Raw genomic sequence first — 15,350 nt, 5'->3', positions numbered from 1 at the left:
ATCCTGCATGCATTCTTGCCCACTTATATGAAGGATAAGATCTATCCACGTTTTTCCACTAGTACACCAGGCCCTATATGTTTTTTGCACCATGTTGACCTCAGATGTATAGGCTATATGTACATTATAGTCTTTGTATATGTCTTCTTGTTTGGTTTTTTTGCACTGTAACATCCATTGTTATGTACTGTTAACTTCTGACTGGAACAGTCTGACCATTTTTTCCTGCATTGAAATTCTCATGATTCGCTTTTTTTCCCTCCCATTTATACCTTATTGCAGTGGTTTTCAACCATTTTCATATCAAGGCCAATTATTTATTCGGAATTTGAGCCGTGGACCAGCATTTGATGAGATATAGACCCAAAACTAAAGAATATTTAGCCTATTGTTGGTTTGGAGAGATAACAGGCAAACGTTGATCAAAATAACAATTTTTCTATACATTATGTAGGCCTATGTGTATAGACTTCTTGTAAATTAAAATGCAGATGTTTAACAATAATTTAACTCTGTCTTGAGTTCAAGATCTATAAGGGTCGATTTGGCTACCAACTCTCCATCATTTAGCTGGGGACCACCTGTAACCTCTTCAAGGACCACTGGTGGTCCCTGGACCACTGGTTGAAAACCACTGCCTTATTGCACTAATGCAAGCATGATTGGATTTCAATAACCCATTCTGTATTTAGTATTTCCCATAGATGTGTGTTCCTTGAAACACTTGCCATTTGAGCGCATGCAGTCTTTGACTGAAGCTCCATGGCCCAATGATGAACCCCTTTTCCATTCTTGTAAAAATATGAACAATTAATCTAACCCTAATTGCTTAATTGTTTATAATGCGTGCACCTGCTTGATGCATTGATTTGTTTCTCATTGTGTGTGTGTGTGTGTGTGTGTGTGTGTGTGTGTGTGTGTGTGTGTGTGTGTGTGTCTGTCTGTCTGTCTGTCTGTCTGTCTTTCTTTCAGGAAAACCTCGCATATATTTGTTTTAAGATTTCCCATCATATTCACATAATTTTTTTACTTGTAGCCTAGCCTATATTCTTAATCATTTTAAAGTTATTATATAAATCTATACAAACCCTAATGTAAGCCAGGTATAACTTGTGTCAAAACCATAATTATGTTGGTTATTTATGTTGTTTATTTTTCATTAATTTCAAAAGTCATACACAATTACAAGGAATGCTGTACAGCCTTCCCCCTGAGACAGTGACAGTATAAAATGGAACCACTTTAAAATAGAACATGATACAACTTACAATGTGCCTATAGGTCCACAGTCTATTCTTCCAAATGCTTCAAACGAATTGTAGAGGATCATCTTTCAAAAAAAAAATACTCCCAAGAGTCCCAAGTCTTAACTATAGCGATAATTCATTAATCGAGTCAATTAGGCTATTAAGTCGCTTATAATCTATAGCTTAACTCGCAGCATGATTTAGTATAGGCCTAAAAATATCGGCAATTAGACCTATTAAAGAGTTCCTTTCCAAACGCAATCCGAGCCAAAAATGACTACTCAAAATGTCTAATCAATATTTCAAAAATAGTGATAATTCTCAACCCCAAAATGGTTAGCAAGTCTTTGTACATTTTACAAATTAGTTTCACTCCAGGCATTTTTTTTTAAATAACAGTTTTTCACATATAGGTTATCCCGTCAAGAATTATTTTGTTGTTGTTTATTCTTGATGAGTGACCAGACCACGATTTACAGACTTGCTTTAACAATTAGAATACAAATTGAAATAATAGCATTATATACAAATTAAAACACAACAATGCAGGCTGTTATTTGGCTTTTATGGCTTGAAAATTGCGTGAGCAAAAACGAAGTGAAGAGGGGCTTTCCTTTTCAGGGATTTTGAAAGAATACGATTGTCTTCTGTTTATAGCAAATAAGGACTATGTTGTTGGCGAGGAGTGGACAATGCATGGTCGACAAACTCTTGCTGCATGTGTGAAGCGAACAGTAGCTATTGCACAATATTGCAAAATATCAAAATATTAAATCCCACATTAAAATTGCAAACACATACACTCTGTAAAATATACATTTGACAGTAACCTATAAAAACCCTGTTCAGAACAAGTCGATTTTAAAATGTAAGTGGCATGTTTTAACCATTTTAATGTAATAATAATAATAATAATAATAATAATAATAATAATAATAATAATAATAATAATAATAATAATAATAATAATAATAATAATAATAATAATAATAATATACACACATGTGTAAATATTTAACTTGACAATGCAAATCGCTCTCCTCTCAATTAAAAAACAAATATAATGGTGAATTATTCAAACAGCAGTCAGTCAGTCAGTCAGTCTTTTTAAACGGGTCTCAGCAGCGGGACCGACGTTACAATGGGGTGGTGGTGAGAATAGTACATGTGGTGGTGTGGGAAGGACAAGAGCGACTGGCCGGCGCCTGGCGAACTGCCCGTGGAGGAGCCTCCATTCTCGGCGTGCAGGGCCGCCGCCGCCGCCGCCGCGTGGTGGCTCTCGTGGTACAGTATGGGAACGCGCACTATCCTCTGCGCCGCGGCGTGGCTCAGGTTGGCCGCCTCCAGCTCGGCGGCCAGCTGCCTCTTCCACTTGTTCCTGCGGTTCTGGAACCAGATCTTCACCTGCGTCTCCGTCAGGTGCAGCGAGGCCGCCAGGCCGGCGCGCTCCGAGCTGCTCAGGTAGCGCTTTATGTCGAACGTGGACTCCAGCTGGAACACCTGGCTCCTGGAGAACACGGTGCGCGTTTTCTTTTTCCGACACGCCGCGGCTTTCTTATTGTTATTATTGTCCGACGAGTTTTCGTCCATCTTTCTCCAGTCGTCTCCACCGGCGTCTTCTTTATTCGGTCCCCCCTCCTCCGCGTCGTCGCTCTCCTCCAGAGCGATGTCGTCGATGCTTTTGCTGTCATCGTCCTCTTTCTCGTCCTGGTGGTGGTGGTGGTGGTGGTTGTTGCCCTTTGGGAAGTCTGGCGATTGTCTCTCTGATGTGACCGGCGATATGATGTCTCTCAAGCTGGCCTTCTCAGATACAGATACTGCAAGAAACACAGAATTGCAAATAAGATTTTAATCAACAGGTTATCCTAAGCCAAAAAGACAAATTGCAGGAGCAAAGCAAATGACATGTCAAACAAACAACATGTGGCCTATCAAATACGATGGACATTCTCCTATAGCCTAATTTCACAATATAACATTTCGAATTTAATTTAGTCGAGGTAATGATCACGTGCATGCAGTGAAATACTTTCAAGTATCAACAGATAACAAAAGCAGCATGCTATAGGCTACGGCTGAATGCCACTTAATGCAATGTTTTATTGTTATTATTGCTCACAATTCGTGTTTTATCATAAAACACATATCATAAAACTTTTATGTTATTATCATCATTACATAACTGAAGAATAAAAGTATCCTCACTGCCTCAGGCCCTATATGTAATGTTCTATTCTATCTTGTATAGCCTACCTGCAGTCCTCAGCTGTCCTGAAGTGCCCAGCGTGTAGGGGTACCACCAGGTGGATGCTCGTTCCAAATACTGCGCTGATAGTCCAACTCGCTGGGATGGGAACTCAAACCGAGGGAAAGAAAGCTCACCCAGCCGAGAAAAGAAGCCCCCTTCAAACACTGCTCTCGACGAGGACAGTAAGGAGGTTTTAGGCTTAGTTGGCTTGTTGTCAAAGTTCAGCAGATTCTTTATGGAGAACGGTGAATCTTTCGCAGGCTGACAGGTCTCTTGCGCCTCGGTCGAGTCTGCCATTACCGTTATAGCCGTTTAATGTCCAGCATGAATCACCATGAAAACATTAAACTTTTACAACCCTTTCCCCCCAAAGAAAATTCGGATCTCCCTTGATAAGTTATCGCGGGCGCTTTATACTGCGTTTGTGAGACGACCGACCAACCAACCGAGGGCAGGAAAAAAGAGCAAACCAGTGATGCTGCATCCAGATAGTGAGCCGAGTGAAAACGCGATGATCAATGCGCCAAACTTGCGCCGGACAGTAAATGATGAAATAAAAATGTCATCCAAGTTAAATGCGCCCAGTCTCTGCGATTGGGCAGATACAATGGCAAATGGGATTTGAGATGAAACAGGGAGCGGACTAGAAAGGGAGGAGGGACAGACAGCCAGGACGAAAATAGACTCCAAAGAAAAAAAGTCCACCCAGCCCAGGCCTTTACACGTTATGATGGCTTCAGGCTCAGCAACGCAACGCGCCCATCCCATCGATCAACCAATTAGATTAAAGAAGCAAAACGGCCCAATATGTTTTAGCCATGAATGCTTACAATCACCTGTCATTAAAGTGACTAAATGCTGTTGATCTAAAGAGCACATATATGTGCGTATAGGGGCGCACGTTACGCAAATTGCACGCACACGTTTTACGCACACAGCCACACATGCACCTGCCTATAGGCTTTAGGAACGCGCGCGCGCGCGCACGCACGCACTCACACACACACACACACACACACACACACACACACACACACACACACACACACACACACACACACACACACACACACACACACACACATGTTGGTTCAAGTTCATGTGGTTTTTGCTCATTCTATTAACAGCGTCTTCTTTTTTTTAGCCTATATTGCTTATAACTTTCTTTCGATGCATCACTTACATTTTTCAGTATAGGTTACCGTATGACGAAGTAAATCGGGGTGGTCCCTCATTGGTCACGTTTTTAGGATAGATGTCAACAAATGACTCTTTCCTCTGGCGTCAGTGCAGCAACACACAGATGCAGGAACCAAAGAATACAAATGATGATTAAAATGATCGAATAAAAAATAATGAGCTGTCTTGAGTTCCATCTCTGTCACTTGATTCAAGAAAGGTGTGCACTAGTATTGTATAGCCTACATTTCACTCGCACTGGGCTGGCGCTCATTCAGTTGATAGCCTTATAATGTGATTATTACGGAAGTGCCACAGGCAGACATCAAATTGATTGCTTGTCATTGTCGTAAATATGAGTTTGTGATAAAGGCCCGTCAAATCAGCTTCATACAAAAGCCCACAAGACCCACACATACAGGCAACATTCCCAGAATTTCCCACCCATCCCAATAATGAGGTTGCTGATTGCCTATATCTGTCAAATTCTTTTAACAATATTGTCTCATATAGAATTCATATAGATTTTTTTTTTAAATATACCTTGACTGTGGGGGAGTGGGGTCAGATACTTCCAAGTCAGCCATCCACCCATGACCCCTTTCTTTTTTTTACTTAACACATTTCGTGCCATAACCTATATATATACGTTTTATGCTCAGATTTGATTTAATGAGATGAAGTATGATCTTAGGATGCCAATATGGTTACATGTCAGGTGTCATATTCTCCAACTCAAACACAAGCATAAAGAGGTAAATCCAATAATATAAGAGGTAGCCTATACCAGTGGTTCCCAAAGTGGGGTCCGGGGACACCCAGGGGTCCTTGAGGGAGTTCCAGGGGGTCCCCAGCTAAATGAAAGTTTGGAGCCAAATGGACCCTTATGGGTCTGTAACTCTGAGAGTGTACAAATGTACATTTGTATTTTGTACACTTGAAATTAAACTGGTTGAGAATCACTGCTAGAGCCATAAAAATCTTCTCTTATGGGCGTCCCTGGCATATCTTTTTAAATGGGGGGGTCCACGGGGCGGGCTAATTAGTGTCAATTTGGGGGTCCTTGACATGAAAAAGTGGCCTATACACTGGATTATTTGTGGATTGTCCCATATACGCACAGTGTTTGTTGAGTGAGCAATGACGGATGTCTGGCTGACAGTCATCAATACAGTCACATTAGCGTCTGTCATCATGGGTCAGTGATAAAGAGGCACCCCCGACCTTATTTTTCACTCCACGTGACGTTTCTCTCTGGGGTATATGTATGAACATGTCATATTTAATTCTAAAAGACATATTTTATAGGTTTGTCTTTGGTCAAAATGAATGTATAAAGCACCAAACAGTGCTCAAAGTCTAAATGCCATCTGTTTAGGGAAAGAGACAGAGAGAGGGAGGGAACCCGCAGTTATTTAATTAGACGTCCAGACATATGCATACAGCTAATCAAATAAATTGGATTTGCTCAAACTAAACACGGATGCAATCTGTCCTTTGAGCTCGCTCCAATCTCAAGGACGACACTGTTTTGTGCAAAAGCATACTTGAATCCCTGCGTAATTAGAGGTCTCATAGCCGTGTTAAAGATGGGGGCGGTGAAGGGGGCTGGTTGAGCTGTGTTTGCTGATGTAAAGTGTAATCCAGATAATAGCACTTCCACCAAAGGCAGAAATGACGTTCATTAGACAAAAAAGAAAATGCAAAGTGGAACAGCAACAGGGCAAGGTCAGTGACTCAGGCGGGGGGAAATTTGCATAGCCTTTCTGTTTGGTGTAACATGGTTCACATAAGTCAATATATGTTATATCGTTGGGATCATGAGTATACATGTGGCTGTGGCATAATGAGATCTAAAAGTTGTTATGGTGTTTACGGTGTATTACCTGAGGCCTATACATCTGAACTACTGATATCTTAACCTAAAACCCAGTAAGGTATACACTATATAGCTGGAGGGTGCTGATGAGACTGTAATTCATCACAAGGCTGACTTCACTCAGAGAAGCTATACCTCATAACAGACCGTTCTCAGTTTGATATTTATAGGAGCCAGACGCTATATTGAGACAGAATCCATCATATATTACATTTTGGTTCTGCAGATCTATTCCTCTCAGGTGGTACCGTGACCCGGAGTGGTCTGGGGTGGGAGAGAAGCATTTTCCTCTTTTTGTAACCACTTTCAACCTGGCGTCCCTATATTTTAGAAATTCTGAAAAAGTAACAATTTTCACTATAATTTATAAGCTCAAGGTTGATGGTTCAAGCCAAGGTTCACTTTAAAGTAATAGACCAACATGCTATGGTTAAAGTCGTTAATCTAACTATTGTCACACGTGAGTGATACACGTGTCGTGCACATGTGTACAGAATCATGGGTTGGATTGGGCCACATGCATCACCATTTGCATTATGTGTAACCTGTTCATCCCACTGTCAGTCTGTTTGCCATCCCAGCTACTTACTTCTCCATTCCCATTGTTTTGTTATAAAGTATTGTCAGTGATTAATGACTTTCTAGTTGTTGAACAGGTACCCTTACAATACATCTTTTTAACAGGAGTGACAGCTGATACAGGCCCCTGAGCAGTTAGTCACTGTCAATGTCTGGCACAGAACAATAGACATGGTTTTAGATAGACAACACATACAGGCGATGGAAATCTAATTAACCTCATCTCACTGACAAATTGCCACTTGGATAATGAATTATTTAAGGCAGGTCCCTCCCATATTAGAGGCAGGCATAATTAAACTGATATAAAATAACATTAGCAGTGACAGGCTATTAGAAGATGTGGTAATTTACTACCCTTTAAAACAGGAGCTGTCATAACCTTCACCTCCTGGGCTGTCCATCAAGAGCATGCTGCCACCTAGTGGTGGAACATAACACAGCAGTTGTCTTCTATAGGTGACTTATTGCAAAAGGAAGAAAATACTGCATGGATATATTATATCTGGCATTTATTATTATTTCCAAGGTTCTCTTTAGGCAATTCTAAAGATTATTTTAAACCTAATGCAAAAATGTCTCATTGGATGACATGAAACGTTTTCTTGACAGCTATAATGACAAAATATACTGTTCACAGAAAAAACGAAATACAAACAGTGTTAAAGGAAAAATACACACATTTAGATTAGTATCAGCTGATAAGAGTCTTGAGGAATTCATAGCATAAAACATAACTATGTTGAGACGCTGCAAAGGCACCGACACATTTAGCAAAAATCCGAATCAATACAGTATATCTCAAAACATCAATCTCATATCGAAATACACATGGATCTGTAAAAACAAAGCAGTAACATTAGAGTTCTTCTTTCGTTATTCCTCGCAAACGCTCAATCTAATTGAGAAAAGGCTTCTGGGAACAAAAATAAGCATTAAAGCTACAATACGGGACTAATTGAACAAAACATAATTTTATCTGTATTGTCTGACTGGTGTCAGGTAGGACATCTACTGGATGTCAATAAAGTTAATTGAAGCAGTGCACCGGATTGGACACGATGTGCCGACCTCTAACTACTGCATAGTTCAGCCTCTCTGTTGGGGGAGAGACTATGGACATAAAACTTAGGGGCTGGTAGGGCAGCAGTTAGCATAGCAATATCTGACATACTTTGAATGTGATATTCATGGACCATGGACCTATGAAAATAGTGATGTGTGTGAGGGAGAAAACAGATTCCCAGTAAGAAAGAAATAGCCAGCAGCACTCCGACTGGTACCTTTTAGGTGCTATACAAATAAAGTTTTATTATTATTATATTATTTTAATTCATACTGTAGGTGCACAGACAGATAGAGAAGGCTTGACCTCGAAACGGTTCCGTGTTTCAAGTGTTTCTGCGTTCTATAACCATCGGCAGTGTCACTCCTGCAAACCTTGCGTCTGATCTGGATTGCAAACCAGAGGACCTTCTCATACATATCAACCATCCTAAAGAGATTGTTTATGAGAAGGACTACAGACATCTCACAGAGACGATGGAGGGATTGAGGGTTCGAATGAAAGTCAAAGATCATTCATGAATTACAAACCAATCTTGATGCAGTTGAAGGAAATTACTTGAATATCAGTGGACCAACATTGGCGTTGAGGCAACAAGAATTGGAGAAAGTCAACACGAAGTTGGCTGATGGTGAAAGAGAAATGTAGACCTCTGGTACTTTTAATACTGTATATTATATATTAATATTATAATTATATAATAATTATAATAATTATATATTTTTATATATTTTTATAATAAAAATACTGGTACTTTTAATTCAATTGCGCATCGATAGACACAGAAGGTTTGACGTCGAAACATGTTCATGTTAGCTGTGTCTGTCCGTGGGCATATTAATTAAAAGTACCAGAAGGACTTGAGTGCTGGCTATTTCTTTCTTACTGTGAATCTTCGTGAGCCGCGCACCCAGTAAACGGCATATACAGTCAGGGCTGGACTGGCCACAGGGCATACCGGGCATTTTCCCGGTGGGCCGCGACCGTAGGGGGCCGCCATGATAATAAACAGGCAGGCAGGCCAATAGGCGGCAGGCCACCAGGAAAGGTCCGGGCGTGCTGCCATTCTGGGGTAGCGCCCCCCCTGACCCCCCCCGGCGGTGCAGTGCAGGGGGGGGGGGGCACATAATATTATGTTGCCTATCTGCGCACTGGTTGTGGTGGGCCGGTCTGGGCCAAATTCACGCGAAAATGCCCGGGCCGAATTTTTGTCCCAGTCCAGCCCTGTATACAGTATACACTACAGCTCATTAGCTGATAAATGTAACCACAAGTGCATAAGAACTGCACACTGCATAACAGACCAATGTTTAACACAAGCAAGATTCTGACCCCTTGTCTAATCAGCAGCCCAAATGACCAGAAGAAAGGCTCATTCATACTTTGTCCAGCAACCGTGTCACACAACAAAAATTATCCGTTTTTCCACTTTTTTCAGTTGAAAATATGTCCTTCTGGATGGGCAGCCGTTACCAGAATCTAAGGCCTCTAGCTTGAAGGTGGTAAACTGGCACACTCAGCCGATAACAACCCAGTCTTCTCAGAGTTCCAATGCAGGTGGCAATAGAACCTGCAGAGATTCCAAAGTAATCCGATTCTAAACCGCGGACAGCAATATTCCAATATTAATTTGACAAGTTTGACAAATAACAGCCATACATTATATAATCGTCAAACAATTACCAACATTACGTCCCTCTTCCCATAGGGATACCAGGTTAAAAGTGGTTAACGCCCTCAAACTAGAGGCCAAAATCTTGTTGTACGACAGTCATTCACCAAAGAAAGGACGTCTACAGCAATGCATGTCACACAATACACCCCACTAAAGTCCCCAGGTAAAATAAACGGAGTGTCACACGGAGAAGAGTGCAAACCCATGATGAGGATCCAGCCTTAGCCAAGTTCAGTAGTCATACTCCTTATCAATGAACTTGGCCATGGTGGATAATTGGACATTTGTTGTGCCTTCATAAATGGTGCCTGAAAAGAGCAAAAACATGGAAACAAAAATAAGTATTGGGAACACTGGTCCCTTATCCCTGGTATGATAAAAGACAGATTCCAATGGCATTTTCAAATTCCACTGGGAAATACATGGATATGTCACTTTCAATATGGGGACAAAGGGGCACAACTATCTTATTATGTAAGTCAATCTGCCAGTAAGGCAGCAGGAAGAATGAAGAGTGAAAGTGGAATTGACGAAAGGAAAAGTGTCATTCTGTCTGTAGTGCTACTTTGGGACTTGGTGGTAAATGACTCTCCCTCCCTCCCTCTCTCCCTTTTAGCACGTCAAGGTCAGACAAGGGAATTCCTGACGGATCAGATTACTTGGCCTCGTGGGTAACACCGCCACTGTTATCGCCCCTTCTCTCTGCTCCACGCTAACAATTGTAGTTTGACCTTCCTCCTCCCCACATGAAATATGCACTGTTCATGTTGCAAGGTCTAATACTTAAGCTTTAGCTACGGTCAGGTAAGCCACCCTTAATATAACAGACAGACAGACGTAATGAGCCACTCACCGATTTTACAGTCTCTGTAGAATTTCTCTATAGGGTAGTCTTTGGTGAAGCCCACCCCACCCATCCACTCTATGCATTTTGACGTGGTTAGAGTTGCAACCTAAAGAAAACAGTAACAGTAGATATTGAAAGTATACACACAAAATTCCAATATACCGGCAAACCCTGATGAAGTCACCTTTGTATTGAACTGCACCAGCTCACCTCTGCAGAAAAGTATTTAGCCATGCAGGCCTCCTTGATGAAAGGTCTCCCGGCCTCCTTTAGACGTGCAGCATTGTAGGTCAACAATCTAGCGGCTTCAATCTGGGTCGCCACATGGGCTATCTGGTGCTGCATGCCCTGAAATAGACAGCAAACACAAATAACAAAATTAAGTTGTGCTGAAAGATATTAGCAAAAAGTCTTGCCAATTCTGATTGAAGCTGTACCTGAAAGTCGAAGATTCGCTTGCCAAACTGCATCCTTTGTCTGGTGTAAGGAATCGTGTTGTCAAAACAGCCTTGTGCCAAGCCCAGCATCTGTGACAATTTGACAGAATGTTAGTGGAGCTTAGATATATTCTCTACGTTCACATCACAATCAATTACTAGTTTTATTTGTCAAATGTGAAAAGAGAGGAGTCTGGGGATTCATTGTTTAAGGGGTTTACCTGAGCCGCAATTCCAATCCTTCCTTCATTCAACATTCCGATGGCATACTTATATCCTTGGCCAACCTTGCCCAAGATGTTCTTCTCAGGGACCTACAACAGAGAACAAGTTAGCAATAAGAACATCATGCCATTCCCTCACAGTGGACAAATCCAATACAAGATGGATGTATTTGACTTCACCTTGACATTGTCCAAGTTGAGAGGGCAGGTGGAAGAGGCACGCAGACCCAACTTGTTCTCCTTCTTGCCGATCTCAAGGCCTTCTGTTTCTCTATCTACAATGAAACAGGTGATTCCTCTGTATCCCTGTCAAACAGAAAAGTCTGTATGTCATTATCATAGAAGTAGGACCAGACATTTGTTGGTTCGTTGGAGTTTCATAGCATAGCCAAAAGGTGTAATAATCATGGTGATCAGCTCAAAATGTTTCGATTGTAGACATTGCCCTCTAAAACGCTGATATTTTTTGTGCATTACTACATTACATGAGCCAAGTAATAATGGGGTGCGCACGCTTATCCGACATAGGACTCAGGAGTCAGGACTGACAGAAAACGATTGGATTAATTATTGGATAAGGTTGGCGAACATGCGTTAAGGTTGGCGACCTGATTAAGGTTGGCGAATATGTGTTAAGGTTGGCGAATATGCGCTGCTCCGTGCTTGCGGTTATGGTTAGTTTAGGGTTTGAGGTAGGTTGTCGTTGTCGGACCGATAGTATGTCGAAACTAAAGCCTGTACCCGTAAGAATTGTTTTAGTCTTGGCCTGTAGTACTGCCTGTTTTCGATGCTAGGTGCTCGGTGCTGCTAGTGCTGTGACAAAGAATGCCCTCCCCTGCTAGCTTTCCATCCGCAGACAGAGCCAACTGTGTTTCATGTGGCACAAAGGAATTAAACCCTAGTCTTCACAGTGGTGGGCAGGCACTTTGCCCCTGTATCACCCAGACGATCTCCATCATTGTGTATTGCTATCTAAATACTGCACATTTGTACATCATTGCTAGACCTGTAAGGCTTTGTACAGCAGTAGAACATAAGGGTATGGATGGTGAGAGAATTTAACTCACTGCAGAGGGGTCTACATTGGCCATCACAAGGAAAATACCAGCATGTTCTGCATTACTGATCCACATCTTAGATCCATTGATGATGTAATAGTCCTTGTGTTTTTCTGCACGTGTTTTCAAAGCAAAGGCATCGCTCCCCGACTCTGCCTCTGACAGACAGAAGCTACCCACCTGTGGGACATGAAAACAATATGCATTATGCACAGTTGAGCACAGGGGAGACTGTTGCGCCTTTCTTAACTGCAGGTGTGGTGGTCTCAAAAACAATAAGGAAAACTGGCAGAAAAAGACTTGCTTGCTGCATGAATAATTAAGGATAACTCCTTAGACTGAGACTTAAGAAAATATTAATATAATTTTTTATATGCTCATGATAAAGTGCTCTGTGCTCATAGTGAGTTAAAATTAGCAAACGCTTTGGTCCTGGGACCTTTGTCAGTGCGGTCTCAGTCTAACGAGTTTTCCTTAATTTTTCATGCAGCGAGCGAGACCTTTTCTGCCAGTTTTCCTTACGCACAGTTGAAAAATTAATTATCAATCCCTGACAAATCAATCACATTGCAATGCATTTCTCCAGTTTCCTAAAGTAAACATATTTACTGGTTTTAGTCTATTCAAAAACATGTCGGGCCAGTGAAAGGCATCACATAAATTGACTCACAGTGTCAGTGGACAGACGGTTGAGGTACTCTTCTTTCTGTGCTGGAGTCCCTTGGTTGGACACCAGCGTGTTGATCAGAGTGTTCTGGATGTCACAAAGAACAGCCACAGAAGGGTCCACCTTTGCCAGTTCCTCAATGACCAGGATGGACGAAAAGAATGTAGAGCCAGTGCCACCATAGTCCGGGTCAATCTCAATGCCCATTAGCTGCAAAGGTTTATACAGAATATAGTATGAGTATACCTGACAAAGGCCGGTGAGGCTGAAACGTTGTATTTTTTGTCCGCTCGGTTGTTAATAAATTATTCTCGTTTCTTAGTCATCTTTTAGTAGAATATAAATAGATATAATATAGAATAGAATATACAACATGAGCATCGCTGATACTAGGAAAAAAACAATCAGACTTGTGTTTTAGAAATATTTCTGATTTTAGCACAAATGTTAATTCAGTAAATTCACAATGCAAAAAAAAAAAAATCACATACGCCCTGTTCAAAAAGGGATTTGATCACTTCATCATCCATATGTGACACCTCGTCCATCTTTGACACAAAAGGGGCAATGCGCTCTTGAGCATACTTCTTCACTGTAAAAAGAAAAGAAAAAATAAAGATATTTCCAAGTTTAATTGATGCATCTTCAGAACTAGAATCCATGAAGAAGACCTTTCCAGGTCGAAATGTTGGTATCAATAAATTATCCTGCATTGATTTGTGGCTATGAGTGTACAGCCTTTTCTTCACTTTTAGGCTTATTTACCAATACTTCTCCTGTTTGTTTGCCTGTATCTTCAGACACAATGGTTTGCCAAAAAATCATTTCTATAGAGACTTCATCCAAAGCACTTTGGAATATGCATACATATGATTGATTCGCCCATTCTTTCATTCACACAATGGCAGAGGCATCCATGCCATTGCTCATTGGGAGCAGGTTAAGTGTTTTAAGTATTAGAGCAATGTCTTGCTCTAGATACGAGCCAGGGATCAAACCAGGAGGACGGCTGTCGCTCCGGTTCAGTCTATCCTTTTAATACTCTATGGGGGAGTCTGGGATCGAACTGGAACCCTTCCGGTTCCCAAGCGGCCGCTCTACCCCTGAGCCACTACATCATATCACTAATATCTCACCTGCATCTCTCATCATGGCTTCCTCCTCAGAATAGGTCTGCAGCGGAGGGAAGGCTAACCCCATCCCAGCTGGATCTGATGACTCATCTGGGGCAGATGCTGAAGACCTGCTCCGTAGGCCAGCCTGGCATGATGAACCCCATGGTCGAGGGATCTGTCTACCAACCTAAAATTATATTAATGACAGTTATTAGTTGTGACTTATCACTGGACTCTATGAACACAGTTTGAGCTCACTGGCATCATCGGTGGAGAATCCAAGCCAATAAAAACCGCAGGCTTGCTATTCCTGGAAAGTTAGCATGCTATAAATAATAGAAGCCATCGTTGTTGCATTAATAAATGCAACAACTTTACAATTTCTACAAATTTAAATCTCTTTTGAAATGACCAAACCTGCCTACCGATGTCACTGGTAGGCAGGTTTATGAAGGATGAAACGTCCACAGCCCTCCTCTGAGACACTGCCTATTAGCTATTTTCATCCATATTCTAAAATGATTAATTGGAAATACAAATACAAAAAATCTATAAGTGCTTATAGATAGATCTATCTATCTTTTCAAACATACAGAACATTGTCTTTTTTACTCTAGCCTTACATATGAAATATTCCAAAAAGAAACCTTTCCAAGTCTTTCATAACACAAATAGATGACATTTTACAGAACAATAATACATTTGATAATGTCTTAATTTCTCATCGAATGGTCAGTAAAAAAGAAGAGAAAAGGTAGAAAAAAACAAACGTGACATATGAGTTATCATTTTTGATCTAAGCCTCATGCATTGGTAATAATGTTAAACAGGTTGCGTAATAGTGTTACACAGTGAGTGAAGGCGTTGTGGCTCTATTATGATTGCAGGGACAAAACAATGATATAGCTCCAAATGGACTAGTACACATTAAAAAGACTGTCCAACTATCATATCGCGTCACGGTTATATTTTCCATCTCACCTTCGAGAAAACCCTGGCCAACGGGGCAGCCATGATTCCTAATGTTTACATACGGGTCCTCGGCAACGACGGTGCACCGTTTATAAGGAACCGGGGTGCAACAAGACCTATGAACAAGACGGTTGGAAAGAAAATGGTGTTACATCAC

At 41.2% G+C, this 15,350-nt stretch overlaps 2 protein-coding genes across 2 annotated transcripts; both read right to left on the bottom strand.

Moving 5' to 3' along the window:
• Nucleotides 1–2,354: 2,354 nt before the first annotated feature.
• LOC306915876 (homeobox protein HMX3-B-like) lies at nt 2,355–3,792 on the bottom strand (the record flags this gene model as incomplete). Its single annotated transcript, XM_079493536.1, has 2 exons — nt 2,355–3,064; nt 3,501–3,792. The coding sequence occupies 2 exons, from the start codon at nt 3,790–3,792 to the stop codon at nt 2,355–2,357; spliced, it is 1,002 nt and encodes a 333-aa protein (XP_079349662.1).
• Nucleotides 3,793–7,627: 3,835 nt separating this feature from the next.
• Nucleotides 7,628–15,314, bottom strand: acadsb (acyl-CoA dehydrogenase short/branched chain). Its single transcript, XM_079493533.1, has 11 exons — nt 15,203–15,314; nt 14,243–14,408; nt 13,598–13,698; nt 13,110–13,316; nt 12,449–12,619; nt 11,562–11,687; nt 11,379–11,471; nt 11,158–11,247; nt 10,931–11,068; nt 10,727–10,826; nt 7,628–10,181 (listed from the first exon to the last, which is right to left on the bottom strand). Exons 1-11 carry the CDS (start codon nt 15,233–15,235, stop codon nt 10,105–10,107), a joined length of 1,302 nt encoding a protein of 433 aa, XP_079349659.1. The 5' UTR covers nt 15,236–15,314; the 3' UTR covers nt 7,628–10,104.
• Nucleotides 15,315–15,350: the final 36 nt, after the last annotated feature.

Source organism: Electrona antarctica (assembly GCF_951216825.1).
Source record: "Electrona antarctica genome assembly, chromosome: 22".
NCBI classification, from domain to species: Eukaryota; Metazoa; Chordata; class Actinopteri; order Myctophiformes; family Myctophidae; genus Electrona; species Electrona antarctica.
This window is presented reverse-complemented; position numbering and strand designations above follow the sequence as displayed.

Bases quoted from the DNA above. Each gene is read 5' to 3' on its own strand.
- acadsb (XM_079493533.1), bottom strand. From the start codon at position 15,235: ATGGCTGCCCCGTTGGCCAGGGTTTTCTCGAAG. The intron at 13,317-13,597 runs GTATGTGATTTT...AAACCTTTGCAG, and splicing joins AATCCCTTTTTGAACAGGGC to CTAATGGGCATTGAGATTGA. The intron at 11,688-12,448 runs GTGAGTTAAATT...TCTGTTTGACAG, and splicing joins CCAATGTAGACCCCTCTGCA to GGATACAGAGGAATCACCTG.